The sequence below is a fragment of the Suillus subalutaceus genome (genome assembly GCF_016647625.1).
Source record: "Suillus subalutaceus strain FC151 chromosome Unknown DFJ58scaffold_395, whole genome shotgun sequence".
NCBI lineage: Eukaryota > Fungi > Basidiomycota > Agaricomycetes > Boletales > Suillaceae > Suillus > Suillus subalutaceus.
The window spans coordinates 4,126-19,338 of record NW_024540644.1 but is presented as its reverse complement, the minus strand read 5'-3'; the positions used below and the strand labels follow the sequence as shown (position 1 = coordinate 19,338).

The following is a 15,213-nucleotide window of genomic DNA, read 5'->3' as shown; positions in this document are numbered from 1 at the left end:
GCGTTTACCAGCACTCCCTTGCATCTCGGAACGGATAAGGTCCACACTCCGATCGCATCGATAGGCAAGCCATCCTCTCGCACTGACCCACTCGGTACTTGGTGCCATTGGTGTTGTGACCCCTGTAGCTCGAAATCTTCATATGTATGTGTCAACTGCGGTGCAGTTGTATGTCGCCAAACACGGCCAGATGGTCCAGGTTGCATTGGCTATCGGTCGGTCCGGAAGGGTTGGGTGTTTCTGTGTCCCCTATGTGTGACCAAAGTGAGTGGAGGGGAGACAGGGCTTCCATACAGAGTCATAGGATATGGGATGGGTAAGATGGCGAAGAAGGCGTGGCCTGCGTGTGTTGTTCACATTACCTCGGGCAACAATGATTACCTCAAGGACCTCATCAATATTGACCTGGAAAATCAATACAAAGGATATATTGGAAATGTGAGCCATTCTCATTTTTCACACCCTCATTGCCAATGTGCACAAATATAGCTTCATACAGTGACTCTCCCTATGAAGGCCGGAGATCATAATTTTGATGTCCAGAAGTTGGGAACTGTTGGGCAATGGGTGATGAGGAGTGTCCTAAATGACACACCCAGCAATACATTTGTCATCATGGACACCCGCTCAGACGAATATACCAGTATCTTGCAGCATGCCGGTGGGACAACAAGGCCCAACAAAAACACAGCCTCTGAGATTATACAGACTTACCTGGGTAAGCCACTCATGACAGCGATGAAGGCTGCCTCGTTGTCTGCAAGGGAAGATGAGACTGTAGAGAAAACCATCAATGGAAAATCCCCATGGTACAACACCACACCCAAGGCGAGGGGAGGTCGACGCGGACTTTTTCTCGTCACTCGTGGTCCCACAATGCAGGCCAAAACAGAATTTGAGGAAATGCTGGCAATGGTGGAGTCGTGAGGCCATCTATATGTTGCCTGACGCACTTCACTGAAATCTGTCTTAGGGACCTATTTGATTTCGTTATCGGATTTGGGGGATCCTCCACCCTCCCTGGGTTTGTTGGACCCACAGTGCTAGCATTCATTCGTGCAGCTGCAGTGTTTGGCTGCACGGACGTATGGAAGTCCCTTTGTGATTTGCTTGTCACCAATCCGGATGTGCTGGAGCACACTACAGTCACTGTGGTGTATGCTTGCTATGCGGATGGGAGACGCACTGTAGAGAGTAGGGGGGTGACCAAACATAGCCCACATCGTGCGTTCGGGTACAACTTCTCAGCATGTGCAAATGAAGATTGCAATTCCTTGATGACAGACACCATCAGGCTGTCCCGGATGGAGAACATGGTTCAGATGATATGTGGGGAATGTCAGTGGAAATCTGCATGGCTCCCAACGGATCAGAATAACAACCATTTCATCCGTGTCAAACCTGCCACTGCTCCCTTGGTCTTCTGGCACAACCTATTTGTGAACACTATGCCAGGCACAGATGCACAGGAAGGAAATGGGAAAAGAAACCCTGTTCACACCAGCACTTCATCAAGTAGGCGTCCTGCAAAACTTCGCAGGCTGTCGGGCATTATGGAATAGAAAGGCGGCGAGATGCAGGGAAGGGTCGAGCATGGGCTGTGAATGATTAGCACAAACTGCCCCTACTATATAATTATTCTTGACTCCAGTAGCAGTGGATAGCTGTATTTGTGTTGTACATCATGTTTTCTTCGCACTCTGTATTTCTGCGAATAATGTGTCATGATGGAGGAAAATAGAGGGTCGTCCCATGTAGGGTTTGGTCATCCTTTCACCTTTTAGGGTGTTGGAGCGGTGACAGACTTCTTGCACCGCATACAGAGAGACGCAAGGGCATCCATCAAGTTTTGACACCTTCACTAATCTATAGACCATCATGCACCAGCCTGGGATTGGGTCTCCTTGAGAAGAGTAGGATGTCACCTGCACATTCCGGATGACTCCAGGACACATCTAGGAAGGTTAACATATCGGAGACATGCACTGTGCACATGATGATGTGTTAGAGGTTCACAGGTTGGAAGAAGCCGAAGTTGGACATTAAGTACATTCATCTATGCAAACACAACCACACACAACCACACATCTAATTGTCAAACATTCCTCGTGTGAAAGTTTGGGTGGGGGTTACAATTCGAAAGTTGCAGTCCTAAGAGGTCGTTTGAAGAAATGTATTTGGGAGACCACCAGACATCGCCATCTCACAACGGGCAGCTATGATGTAAGCACATTAGTAGAAGAATTGCCATGTCATTATACCTACCATCATTATAGACCCGAGCGAAGTCAATTTGCAGGACATTCGAATCCCGCTCAGCGGCACTCCGCATGGTGGACATCCATTGTCCAAGCTCTCTGCGGCATGTTGGCAATGCACTTCGGCAGTAACTCAGGGGATCCACATTCTCACTGGCCCGAGAATTTTCCGTCCTCAGACTTAACTCGACTCGATCCATCTCAACTCCATTCTACAACCACTTTGCCCACCAGACCCACGGATTTTAGAACGTGTTGTTTGAGACTACCTGTGATCAAGTTCACACAAAACTAATTGGTTGAATAGTCAACCTGTTCTCGCAGAACACTGCACTTAGTACATCACCCCAGGTCTGAGGCTCTACATATCCCTTGGCTATTGGCCCGTGTTCTATGCAAGTAATTGACAAGAACTCGACCACCACCAGCTGAGCTGTGGCAGTTCGACGGAGGCTGCACATATTCTCTCGCTGACTCATACAAGTATGCTGATCTCGATTTTCCGCAAACGGTGATCAAAACGAAAGCTGTGGAGCAGATCAAGGACGGTCGATCCACTCATAGCATGCATCTTCCCGTGTCAACCCAGTCAAACGGCTGGTCATCGAAAGCGATAACTTCGTCAGATTCGTCGGCAGAGTCTGGATCTTGGGCCTCTTTCACAACTGAGCCATGTATTTGTGAGTGTAGAATACGGACGTAAGGAAATAAGGACTTACCATTGCTACACCTCTGCTGGCAGGCTATACACGCTTCGCCCGTTCTAGAACGACAACTTTTTTTCCTGCTTTTGCAGTATTCGCAGCCTGGAATTGTCGGTCCAGACGCCCTCATGATACACAGAATCCGTGGCTTGGGGCCTACAATTTGTGCAGCAATTACTTACCTGGCAACAACCAACACAGTTTGCAGCATCTCTCAGCCACGCATGATTCACACCCGGGGTCTCCCCACTCACTCGCAAATGCACTGGTGTATGGTATACACCTACCAGTTCACTGTTCCCGCCGGCCGTTTTAGACAAGCAGTTTCTCGGAGAGGGTGTGGCTGTAAGTAGACTTGCGTTTGTAATGAATAATAATGAGAACATATAACTCGAGCTCGTCCGCTTACACAAACCAAACAGAGATCAAGTAGGGTGTGCGATAGGTAGTAGTTGGAATGTCAAACAGGACAAGGGAGGTGAGGACATGCTTCCCGTTTTCGTGTCAGAATCCACATGCAAGAAGTGGGGACTCTTCCTTTGGTGTCCCGTGTAATTCTTAGTCGAGGATAACAGTCAGGAAGTGGTATGGCGGCACCTTGAAGATTCATTGGTGGCGCTCGCACTTCCTTTTCATAGAGAAGTCCAACAACAGAGAGTTATGTTTCTGCGACCAGTTATGACCACACCCGAGACACTCGAGCAAGTCTTCGAGATTCCAATGAGTTTCAACAAAATCCTTACTGGTGGTCACTAGTGCCATGCCATCTAAGAAAGCAAGGGTGAGTTGTTTGAGTGCCTTGTGAACTCTCCGAGGTTGCACGATATTGGCCATGTAAACGCTATAAATATCGTACAGCATCGTTGAGAGAGGGTCGCCTTGACCTATACCATTATGGGTGTCAATCCAATCGGAAGTAAAACCGTCAAAATGCAGAAGTGCTCGATCAAGCTGGCAAAGCTCCATACAAACTAGTGAAATATGTTTGCAGACATCTGGATCCACGGTGGATGATTCCGGAGCACCATAGAAGCGATGAGTGGAAGACATTCAGCGAGACATCGTAGAGTGTAGATCAAATAGGATACAAATGGTTGGGCAGCGTGATTTGGACAAAGAGTCACGCTACCTATGTGACGGAGTCCACCTTGGTCTGAGCGTATCAGATAAACAGCAAAGGATTAGAACAATGTCAGATTTCACATACGGCATCTAAATCAGTATTATGATCCATCCCAGCTGCAATTCCAGTGAAAATCGACAATACGGTGGTAGATAGGCATTAATTGGCGTCCAAGCACGTAGTCTCGACCTTTGCCTTTTCGAGCCGGATTACTGCATGACGACACTGATTGAGACCAGATGGGTACAAAAAGCAGAGTGCGTGAACCGCTGACACGGAAGTTCAGACTTGCTCTTACTCGCTGTATTCGTCGTTGGACAGAATGCCCGACCGGGAACTTACGAAACGAGTCGTCGGATGCTCAAACAAGATCAGTGGCGGAACATTTGCATGCGTGAAAGACTCAGAAGAAGCATGAAAGTTGAAACTACTAGTGCTGGAGTATCAGCGTACGGAGTAGATGCAGACATGTACAATATCAGTCCTGGCATGCAACATAGTCAGCTGAAAAAGTAATGTAAGTGAGATGGTGGTATGCTCTGAGAGTTCAAGGGGACAGTAGAGTAGTATGATCCGGAGTGAAACTGAAAGTCAAAGGGAGTGAACCGATTCACGTCCGTCATCTGCTGCGACGATTGCGCTCTCTAGGGTACGGATAAAAACTCTCCGAGCAGTTAATAACATGGTTAAATAACCCGCCGCTCGCAGGGACTTAATAACAAGCAAGTTATTAACAAGTTATTAACAAACAGGTGACCCAAAATTCAAAACTTTTCTCCGAGTTCTCTACCAGTTGGCCCACTCGGCGTCCGCATCCTCCAAGTCACTAGTGCCGTCAGTACTACGGCCATCATTCTCTAGATCCTGGTCAGGTACACTCTCGCGTTCATCTGACAAGATCCTTGTCACAATTGGTGCATGGATATCCACTTCGGCCTCAACGTCGAAGGCTGAATCTTGAGCTTGCACGGATGCGACCACCTCATCCAGCCAAGTGTATTCTTCATCAAGCACCTCTTCCTCTCCGTCAGCGGTGTCCACGGATGAATAGCTCCCTGTTGATCCATGCTTTTCTGTCCGGTCCACAGGGGACTTAGTAGGTGCAGAAATTAAAGACTCGATGTCACAGAATGCAACATCAGGCCGCCGTCTTTCTGCGATTTTCTGTGCATGGTTAGTTCCAGCTTGAATTAGCTCAACACAAGACTAACCTCAGGATCATACATGTGCCACTGCCGAATTTGCGTCATATCAACGAGGGTGCGGACTTGTTGACGATTTCTTGCAGGCGTGTTCATCTTCGTGAACACAGACATGGTACGTTCTTCTGGTATGGAGGATGCCTTGATCGAGTAGAGCTTTTGGGCCATGCACTGGAGGTAGAAGACAAATTAATGATTGTCTGCATACTATGAGGAGCAATTCACCGCAAGCACGGACCCTTCCGAAATTTTCGTTAAATGAATCCAGTATGAGAGCGTGTTCTGCCCTTCCTCCAAAGGTGTATCGAAAGGATACTGTCCTTTCACGTAGCGCTCAAATTGACGGACGAATGATTCCCGGACAAATGTCGCTGTTTTACCCTTGAGGACTGGGTTATGCTGAGACTTGAATTCAGCTTCGAGCACGACTTTGAGGTACTTGGTAACGCGTTGATAGGTAGGTGACTTGAGGACATCTTCGTCCGGTGCTGAACCTAACTCAGAGATTCGACGGGGCTTGATTTTGAGAGAGAGCGGATTATGAAGGATCGCACTGCGCACATAGTCTGTTCCATAGATCAGCATGAGCATGGCGAAGATATAACTGCGACTTACGAGGATCCAAACATAGGGCAGCAAGGTAGCAGTCAGCTGGTCCATCTTGAAGTTGCTCACGAGTTTTCGTGGTGTGGGTCGTCGTTACTGAAATAGTGATGTAAAGATGGGGGGTCTGTCACGGTGGGGGATGGAAGTCGGAACAGTAAGAGAGACGACACAGACAAATTTTTGTCTGGGAAGATAATGGACCTCATGTAGTCTTGAATGGCAAAAAGTGAGTCGGCACTGTGTTCAACCATAACTGCTAGTGCTCGTCTGACAGGCGAATGAAAGAGAAAGTTGGAAAAATGACATTGCGATACTTTTCACTTGCTCTCGCTGTCTTCTTTGCATGATCTGCATGATTTGCACAATGCCAGGAGTTCAATCAACGATTATCAACGGGAAGGCACGAAAGTTGGACCCTTGCAGGGGTCACTTGACTTATTAGCACTTTATTAACCCCTCCTGAGCGGCACCTATGTTATTAACTGGTATTAACATGTTGTTATTAACACGGCTAATAAAGATGGGTTTTCATCCATACGCTAGCGCTCTCCTCGTGCAGCCCGTGCCTTGTTGACTCCTGCAAGCAGTGGGGTGTGTCATCGCTTGGATAGGCTGGGAGGAAGAGGATTGTGACCCAGGTGTTGAAAATGAAAGTGTAGATACCAGACAAAGCCCTCGATATGTGAAAACGCGCAGTGCAGGGGGACAGCGCACAGGGGTGCGGAATGCGCAAATATAATACCAAGTATCTACCTACAAGCGGGACGGACCTGCACGACTTGGAGGACATGATTTAGACATCGACTAAGATTTTGAGGACTTCGACATGATTTAGACATCGACTACGATTTGGGGACTTCCAAGACTTTGAGGACATGATATATATTTCGAATACCACTTTGAGGACTTCCAAGACTTTGAGGACATGATGTGTGTTTCGAATACCACTTTGAGGACTTCCAAGACTTTGAGGACATGATGTGTGTTTCGAATACCACTTTGAGGACTTCCAAGACTTTGAGGACATGATATATATTTCGAATACCACTTTGAGGACTTCCAAGACTTTGAGGACATGATATATATTTCGAATACCACTTTGAGGACTTCCAAGACTTTGACATGATATATATTTCGAATACCACTTTGAGAACTTCCAAGACTTTGAAAACATGATTTAGATTTCGACTACGACTTTGAGGACTTCGAGGACCTACTACATTCACGTCATGCTTACCAAGTTTCTAGCTACGAGTGGAATTCCTATCATAAAACACTTCTGACATCCTCAGCCGTCCACTCCTGATTGAAGCCCACAGTGGTGCGGAGTTCTTACGAAAAAATATTACATAAATTCTAGTCTGACGCTGTTAAACCGCAATCGAATTCACTTAAGACTCTCATCTCATCCTAAACTCGACGCATTAACTACCCTCTCCCAACTCGTTCCAAAAACACGTCTGGCATTATCTTAACGAGGAAATTCCTCGTTGAAATAACATGGTACAGCTCGAGCAAACTGGAAAGAAGCCAAGGCTTCAGCACTCCGATCTCGCCAATTCAGCCTTAACTCCCGAGGAAAAGCAACGCGAACGGCAAAAAAGATGGGTCGCCAATGAGAAACGCGATCCACACAGGGCTCAAGAGATGAAGGAACAGAACACCGCCAACAAACGGGCATGGCGAAAACGCAAGAGAGAGGAAATGCAGAGCAAACAGCTCACGCCCAACACAAACTCCCAAAGCCACGCCCCTCAAAAGCGGCCTCGGACCTCATCTCCTGAAGCGCCTTCGGGTCATGTGGGCCCATCCATCTCAGAACCCGACACCATCCCCATCGGCCCCATCCTCCTGGCACAGGAGACCCTCACAACCATTGTGACACCCCGCCCAATGCGCGACATCGCCGTCATGACAGACACGCCCAGCCCTCCCGTCAATTGTTCCTCTATTCCAGATGACCAAGCATACCCCTCACCCACCTTGTCTGCACTCACCGACCTAGAGTTCCGTGATCTGGCAAATCCTATCATTGGCTCCCAAGTCCATGAACAATCAGATACCGTTCAATGGGACGATGGATCTACCACTGTGCTTCCCTGCATCATGAAGAACGGCATAAATATATGCGAAGAAGACGCCCTTGCAGTATCGTTTTTTGCTTCACTCCCAGAATCGCTTCCCGCGACCTCGAAAAACGTCGTCCACTTACAGCATAGCGATCGGCGCTTTACAAGCCGACAGTTATGCGACGAGATATCCGCAGCGCTTCGCATCAACAAAGCCGTTGTCATTCGGCAAGTGAGCACACCCGAGCCTGCAACGCTTGATTTAGAGTACCTGGAAGATCGCGGAATGTCAGACCTCATGCGTGTCGTAGTACACGGTGAGTCTGTCGACATCCATCTTGTTTCTCACCTAATGTAATGCTGCTAAACAGACGCTGAACAACGCACGAAGGATTTTACGTATCCCCACCAGAACGCAACGCTTGCAGAATTCATACGCAACATACACGACCCCAACAAGATACAATGTATACTCGACGTTCCATATGGACAGGGCGGTCTCCCGTCATATCTGAGGTGCGTAACGTACCATCGCACGCCGTTACAATACTAACCCGTCCACACCTAGTACTCTCGACAGTGGCATTACCAACGGATGGAATCAAACCACAGTCGATTGCCCCATCGGTGACAAAGTCCATCCGGACAACTTCATCGTACATTCGTGGTCTTTGCTCCACGGGCCCGCGTATTGGACAAATCCCCACCACGACTCTGATGGCAGCGTGACCTTTGTTCAAATTGAAACCGGCGAGAAAAAATGGGGCCTATTCAAACCAATCCACGAGGACACGATTACTCGGACCAACCTCTCCAACATAGCCTTAACATTGACCGATCTCTACCGAAACCGAGAGAATATCCAGGAAAATTGGCACGGAGAAATTGTCACTCTCTTGCCGGGTGACATGCTGTGAGTGCATCGTGATATTATATTTATATCGATTTGGACTTATATTTGGGAGTATACAACCGGCAGGACAGTTTCACGCGGTTTACACACCTGTGGCTTCGTTTGCTACCGGGGGGCATTTCTACAACTACGAATGCATGCATTTAACGGAACTCTCTCGTTACATAGACCATAAACAAGGCAAAATCCTCACTAACCAAGTACACGCACACTCCCTCGAAACGTTCCAGCGAATGGTCATCAACTTACCACGCATATCGCGTCGCGTTAGTAAGTCTATTCCTTACCCGCATGAAGTCGCAGGCTTGTAATGCCATCTCCAGAGTTATACAACAGGCCCCTCATCGCCCTGTGCACTATGGTCTTGGAATGCGATAAATATGTGGCTGCCGGCACCGAAAAACCAAAAGTACGATCGAGCACCACTCAACCAGCGCACGATATTGCAAACGCCATCATCAAACATTTCTGGAAGGACTTGAAGACGGCAACCAAGACATATCGCAAGAAGCAGACGGACGGGAGCAACAACCAAATGCATCCAGGGGAACCCATCAGTAGAGAAGAACTATTGACCTGCCTAAAGCGCTTTACGACATTGTAATGTTGTCTGATTCATTTACGTACCTCCAATCTCAGAGACTTCATATACCCACACTCCTACAATACTGTAACATCGATTTGACTTCTGTCGCTTAGAGGACTCTATGGACGTTCGGACTTTGGCGCATCCAGCGATCTCCTGGACTCGTGCTTGTTTAAGTAGTGCTCTCCATTCATACGTAACATTAGCATAGATATAGATATGGCCACTGAGTTAAACCTCAATGTTGCATTTCGCAATGCCTGCCTAAGTACAAATATCGACTTGTTAAACGAGTCAGACATGACTCATATGTCGGGTTAGTTCCGAGGGCAGCACGAAATTACATTGCCTAGATATGGTATCAGATGGGCATCATTCTCCACTTAAATTGGTGGGATTCACACATTTCCCAAACGCTGCGTATATCATATTTATCGCCACTATTTGGAAACATCCTCAGGCTGTAAGGCGTTGTACCTAGATGGGTACACGGGAGTATTTACTATATATGGTCATGGAAAGAGCAACTCCGATGCTCAACACTCGCATGTAATGGATGCTACACTCATTAGCCACCCTTTTAAGACCTTTTCCTCGTAATTCGAGGAATATGTCTCCCGGCCAAATATGCACATCGAATACTGTCTCGAAGCTCTGGTATCCATGAAAGGATTTTTGCCAGACAAGTCGCTGCCTGCCGTTGCCTCGCTGCCAAGTTGATGGCAGAAAAGTTCGGCTCCGTGTAGACTTCTTTTTTCTCAATGCTGCTCGTAATTCTGTCGTCATCGTGTATTAAGAGACTGTAACGATGAAACAGAAAATGCAATGTTAGAGGACTCAGATACTTTACTTCGAATTTTTAACATATACCCTCGGAAGTTGCCAAAGTCTTGGAAGTCTCCAAAGTAACTAGAACGACACGTTTCAATCATACCAATTTCCCACGGCCTAGTGCTCTTCCATCCATGCTCTTCTATTCAAAACACTCTGATGTTCGTCAGGCACGACCCTTTGCTTCGTAATTCGAAGCAGATGCTTGTGGCCAACGTCTCTGCAGTCTCTAAGCTTAATGTCTAAAGTCTCAGAAGTCGCTAAAGCTGCCAAAGTCACCAGTCCGGTCTCCCAAGGTGCCACAGTGGACTCGAACCTCCCACGCCAGTGCCCTTCTATCCCAAACGCTCCAACCTCCCTCAAGTACAAACATCTGCTTCGTAATTCGAAGCAGACGTTGTGGCCAAAGTTTTTGCAGTCTCTAATCCCAATATCTACAACTACACATCTTTGCTCCGTAATTCGAAGCGGATGTTGCCAACGTCTTCGAAGTCGCCAAAGTAAACAGCTACCGCGTTTGACTTGGACCTCCCACGGCACTGCTCTTCTATCCTAAACACTCCGACGTTCGTCAAGTACCACCCTTTGCTCCGTAATTCGAAGCAGATGCATGTGGCCAACGTCTCCGTAGTCACTAAGCTTAATATGTAAAGCCTCAGAAGTCGCTAAAGCTGTTAAATTCGCCAGTCCAGCCTCCCAAGGTGCCACATCTGACTTCAACCTCTCACGCCAGGGCCCTTATATCCAAAATACTCGGACGCTCGTACAAACCTCTGCTTCGTAATTCGAAGCAGATGTCGCCAAAGTCTTGGAAGTCTCCCAAGGTTCCACATCTGACTTGAACCTCTCACGCCAGCGCCCTTATATCCAAAATACTCGGACATTCGTACAAACCTCTGCTTCGTAATTCGAAGCAGATGTCGCCAAAGTCTTGGAAGTCTCCCAAGGTTCCACATCTGACTTGAACCTCTCACGCCAGCGCCCTTATATCCAAAATACTCGGACATTCGTACAAACCTCTGCTTCGTAATTCGAAGCAGATGTCGCCAAAGTCTTGGAGGTCTCCGAAGCTGCTACGTTTCACTCGAACTCCTTGGTACGCCGGTGCCCTTACATCCAAAACATCCCGACGCTCGTACAAACCTCTACTTCGTAATTCGAAGCAGATGTCGCCAAAGTCTTGGAGGTCTCCGAAGCTGCTATGTTTGACTTGAACCTCTCACGCCAGCGCCCTTATATCCAAAATACTCGGACATTCGTACAAACCTCTGCTTCGTAATTCGAAGCAGATGTCGCCAAAGTCTTGGAAGCCTCCGAAGCTGCTACGTTTGACTTGAACCTCTCACGCCAGTGCCCTTATATCCAATGTACTCGGATGTTCGTACAAACCTTTGCTTCGTAATTCGAAGCAGACGCTGTCGCAAACGGCTCCATAGCCTCTAACCCTAATGTCTAAAGTCTCGGAAGTCGCTAAAGTCGCCAGCCTCCAAGCTGCCACGTTTGACTTGGACGCGTCAAACTGAGCCTTCCCTCGTCGGACCCCCCGTCATGTCCTCTACAACACCTCCATAGCGGTCCTCAACCAGATCCCTTCATCGTACGAACGCCGTTTTCCTTGTCAACCGCATGCTCACATTTACCGCAGGCAAAACGTCAGATCGCCCCTTCCTCTCAATCCTCCTAGTTTACTAGTCGTTGCAGGTTCATGTCGTACGTGTTTTTTTTTGTAATCCGGCATCGCTTGCATTCACTTAGAGGTCAACGTACTAAAGACTTTTTCAGCGGTGTACGACTCTACACGTATTCGCTGATTGCAGAGGTTATCCTAGAAGTAGATCATGCTCAACCATTTGCACAAACGCTATGGAGAAACTGACGCGTTCGACTGCTTCATTCGTTTCAGACCGCACTCGCTCAAATTTTTCTGGTACGAGACTTCCTCACATTCGCATTCATTATCTTGCAGCAGTTTGCCCTACATATACTACATATACTACATATACCACAGGTATACCCATTTCCCGGTTTCACCGTGTGACTCGTCTATGCAGCCCTACAATCGATCAAGCTACAGATAACACCATTGTCGTGACCATGGACGGCCGCAGAAACTCACCGTCCCCATATCGCCTCACCCCCAAGTTCGCCTACTGTAATGCAGCAGTCCCATCCCCCTTGCCCCGCTTCCATGAACCCAATCAGTGGAAACCATGCTGGTACTCCTACGTCAGGTAGCGTGCTCTCTCTGGTTTCCTGCGACCTCGCTATTTTTGATCCTGATCATCTGCTGATGTTCCGGTGTCAATTGGAACAAAGGCGGGCTAGCACGAGACCGAACGAGTGTAGGTTGGAATGGACAGCAACAGCGCATCCAGCAGTCGTGTTCTATTGTAGCCGTGTACATGTAATTCACATTTCCAATATCATTGTAACAGATCCGGTACAACCTAGAGTAACGCGAAAATATTGTATGCACACACATTTGCACATGTCCTAGTATCATTTTCTGGAGAGTTGATCTTGCTCAGCTCTGACAACTTTCACGGAACGCCATCCATTCTCAGCACAGTTGGTTCTCAGCGTGCCTCAATCTCAAAACATTAAATTTGACCACAGTTGAAGGATTCGCGACTCCACATAATCATTATCTATAGCACGTTGAACTACAGACCACCGAAATGGAATTTCCACGTTTGTGTGTGGAATTGTGGATCAACAATATTGCCATTTGTGGCACCTCAACATTGCTCACACTCCGCCTGCCTTGATTACTCAAATCCTTGACTTAAACTCCTCGTCACTTGTTCATCAACTACATTCAATCTCACCGTAACTTCTCGTTGGAAATTCCAGCGAGTCGTTTCTCGGTGGTTTATATCTCTACGAACACGCGCTCAACAAGCACTCCGACTCTAAATACCTGCCCATCTGCGTTTCAACACATCACCAGTGCGCATCCAGCATTTCGTTGATATCCCCAACCACCTAAACTCGAGTCTTCTCTCCGTGGTTCAGTCCCTCAACTTCTCGAACCGCGCATTGCCTTACACCCTCTCCGACACGTCACATGCCTCGGTTCAACGCTCCATCCTCAAGAAAGCCAAAGGCCGCGAATTCCACACCTCGTATACGGCCTGCGGCCATGTCTGTGACTCGAAAACCCACAGTCGAAGATCATGCTCCTGGTGAGACAAATCCTCATCATCATTCACAACACCTCATTTCCGTTCCTTAGACAATGAAAAGGGATCAACGTCCCTCGGAGCTTCGTCTTGGCCAGAGAACCCATGGGCAGACGTCGAGCAAATCACCACACGGCCAAAACGGGGCCCTACATGTACGTCGACCGAATATCTATTAACACTCGTCTGACTCCTTTGCTCCAGTCGTCGACTATTGCAGCAAGCCGGGCCAATTCTGGCCAGACGGACAAGAGCCTCCCTTCAAAGGTCAGAAAGCCGCGAAGCGTATCTTCGTCACCAAAGGCAAAACGCAACCGCGCAAAGAGATCACCAAAAATTACGAAGAAATCAAAGAGCTGAAGAACTATGTGCCGTCTGACATATTTCACCCACGAACGGGAGATATCGAACTCTACTACGACTACTCCGACTACGACGGTACCGACGAGGAGGATCTATTTGACATCGACGAGGATGACGCTATACCTCCCCCCGCAGTCGCTCCCGTTCCTCCTCCTACCGTTGTCCCCACTCCTCCGCGTGTTACTGTCCATGTACCGGTTGGAAAATGGGTCGATGCAGGAGACAGAGCATTAGATCCAGAAGACCTCGATCTTCTATCGGAGATTATGGACATCCCGAAAGAGGTATCCAGCATGCTGCTGCCATCATCCGACGCCGTCAATGTACGGCAGATACTAAAATTCACGCTGCCCGACGTCGACGATGGGTCCTTCGCACAGGCCGGAGCATCATGCTTTGACAGTGCACGTCCGAACGAGAACCTGGACCTCCCACCATTTATACCCCCAAAGCCGTGGGTTTATAGCCTTCGAGAGTCTCTCGACGATGCCATTCGCGAAGGAAAGAGGTCGATCGTCCACCCCCAACTCAAAGATCAACCGTTGCCTCTTTGGATGTTGAGTCTTTGGGAGAAGCTACACGCGGTGCGCGATGCCAAAATGTTGTGGCAAAATGCAAATAGGTGGTTGTCGCAAAAAATGTACGACTGCGATATGAATCCTCTATCTGCCCGCCAAGAGATGTATCGTCTACCATACCACAAGAAGTTGGCTGGGCAAGCCTCAACTAGCCTAAGAAGTACATCACAGCTTGCACGATTCTTGTCGGACGACGCTTGGTTGTCGGATTCTCTCGTGGACATGATGATACACTCCACTATCCGACGATTAGTCCCCAACCAGTCCAACCTCGTTATCACTGACACCGAGCTCGCGGATGCGATCTGCATGGCTAAACCGAACTTTGATTCGTTGCCCAATGCATTCAAGACGTTAGAGCAGACGCTCGCCGAAGGGAAGATTCTCTTTTTCCCAGTGTGCATCCCCGGAATGTCCCACTTTGTTGCGTTTCGCATTGATTTTAAACGTAAAACCTTGCGCTATGGTAGGACATTTCCCTAACTAGTAAGATACAAACTGATTTTAACACAGGAGACTCTTTGAATCTCCGAGGGGGACTCGGGAGCTTCATTCAGAAGTTACAGCGGTGGCTCACCGTGCGTTTTCATGGGCCATTCGAAGACCAAGGAAATACCCTCGCACACGGCATTCAGCAAGATTCAATTTCTTGCGGACTGTTTTGCGTTAATACCATTGCTCATAACGTCTTTGGCGATCCCCTCGGCGTCCCTGACCCTGCGCGTGCACGAGCGAAATGGTTTCAGCGGATCGCTTTCGAGTATATTACCGCGGTGCCACAAGAAGAAATTCCTACCG

The 15,213-nt window shown here is 48.1% G+C and overlaps 3 protein-coding genes across 3 annotated transcripts; 2 read left to right on the top strand and 1 right to left on the bottom strand.

Annotated features, from left to right (window-relative positions):
- Positions 1-7,393: 7,393 nt before the first annotated feature.
- Positions 7,394-9,479, top strand: DFJ58DRAFT_737746 (uncharacterized protein; the record flags this gene model as incomplete). The annotated part of the gene is made up of 5 exons (XM_041386960.1): positions 7,394-8,279; positions 8,334-8,478; positions 8,531-8,875; positions 8,928-9,145; positions 9,199-9,479. 5 exons carry the CDS (start codon positions 7,394-7,396, stop codon positions 9,477-9,479), a joined length of 1,875 nt encoding a protein of 624 aa, XP_041235010.1.
- A 930-nt stretch (positions 9,480-10,409) lies between these two features.
- DFJ58DRAFT_849033 (uncharacterized protein) lies at positions 10,410-11,299 on the bottom strand (the record flags this gene model as incomplete). Its single annotated transcript, XM_041393700.1, has 4 exons — positions 10,410-10,665; positions 10,737-10,926; positions 11,064-11,125; positions 11,187-11,299. The coding sequence occupies 4 exons, from the start codon at positions 11,297-11,299 to the stop codon at positions 10,410-10,412; spliced, it is 621 nt and encodes a 206-aa protein (XP_041235009.1).
- A 2,060-nt stretch (positions 11,300-13,359) lies between these two features.
- On the top strand, positions 13,360-14,898 carry DFJ58DRAFT_849032 (uncharacterized protein; the record flags this gene model as incomplete). Its single annotated transcript, XM_041393699.1, has 3 exons — positions 13,360-13,477; positions 13,528-13,629; positions 13,679-14,898. 3 exons carry the CDS (start codon positions 13,360-13,362, stop codon positions 14,896-14,898), a joined length of 1,440 nt encoding a protein of 479 aa, XP_041235008.1.
- Positions 14,899-15,213: the final 315 nt, after the last annotated feature.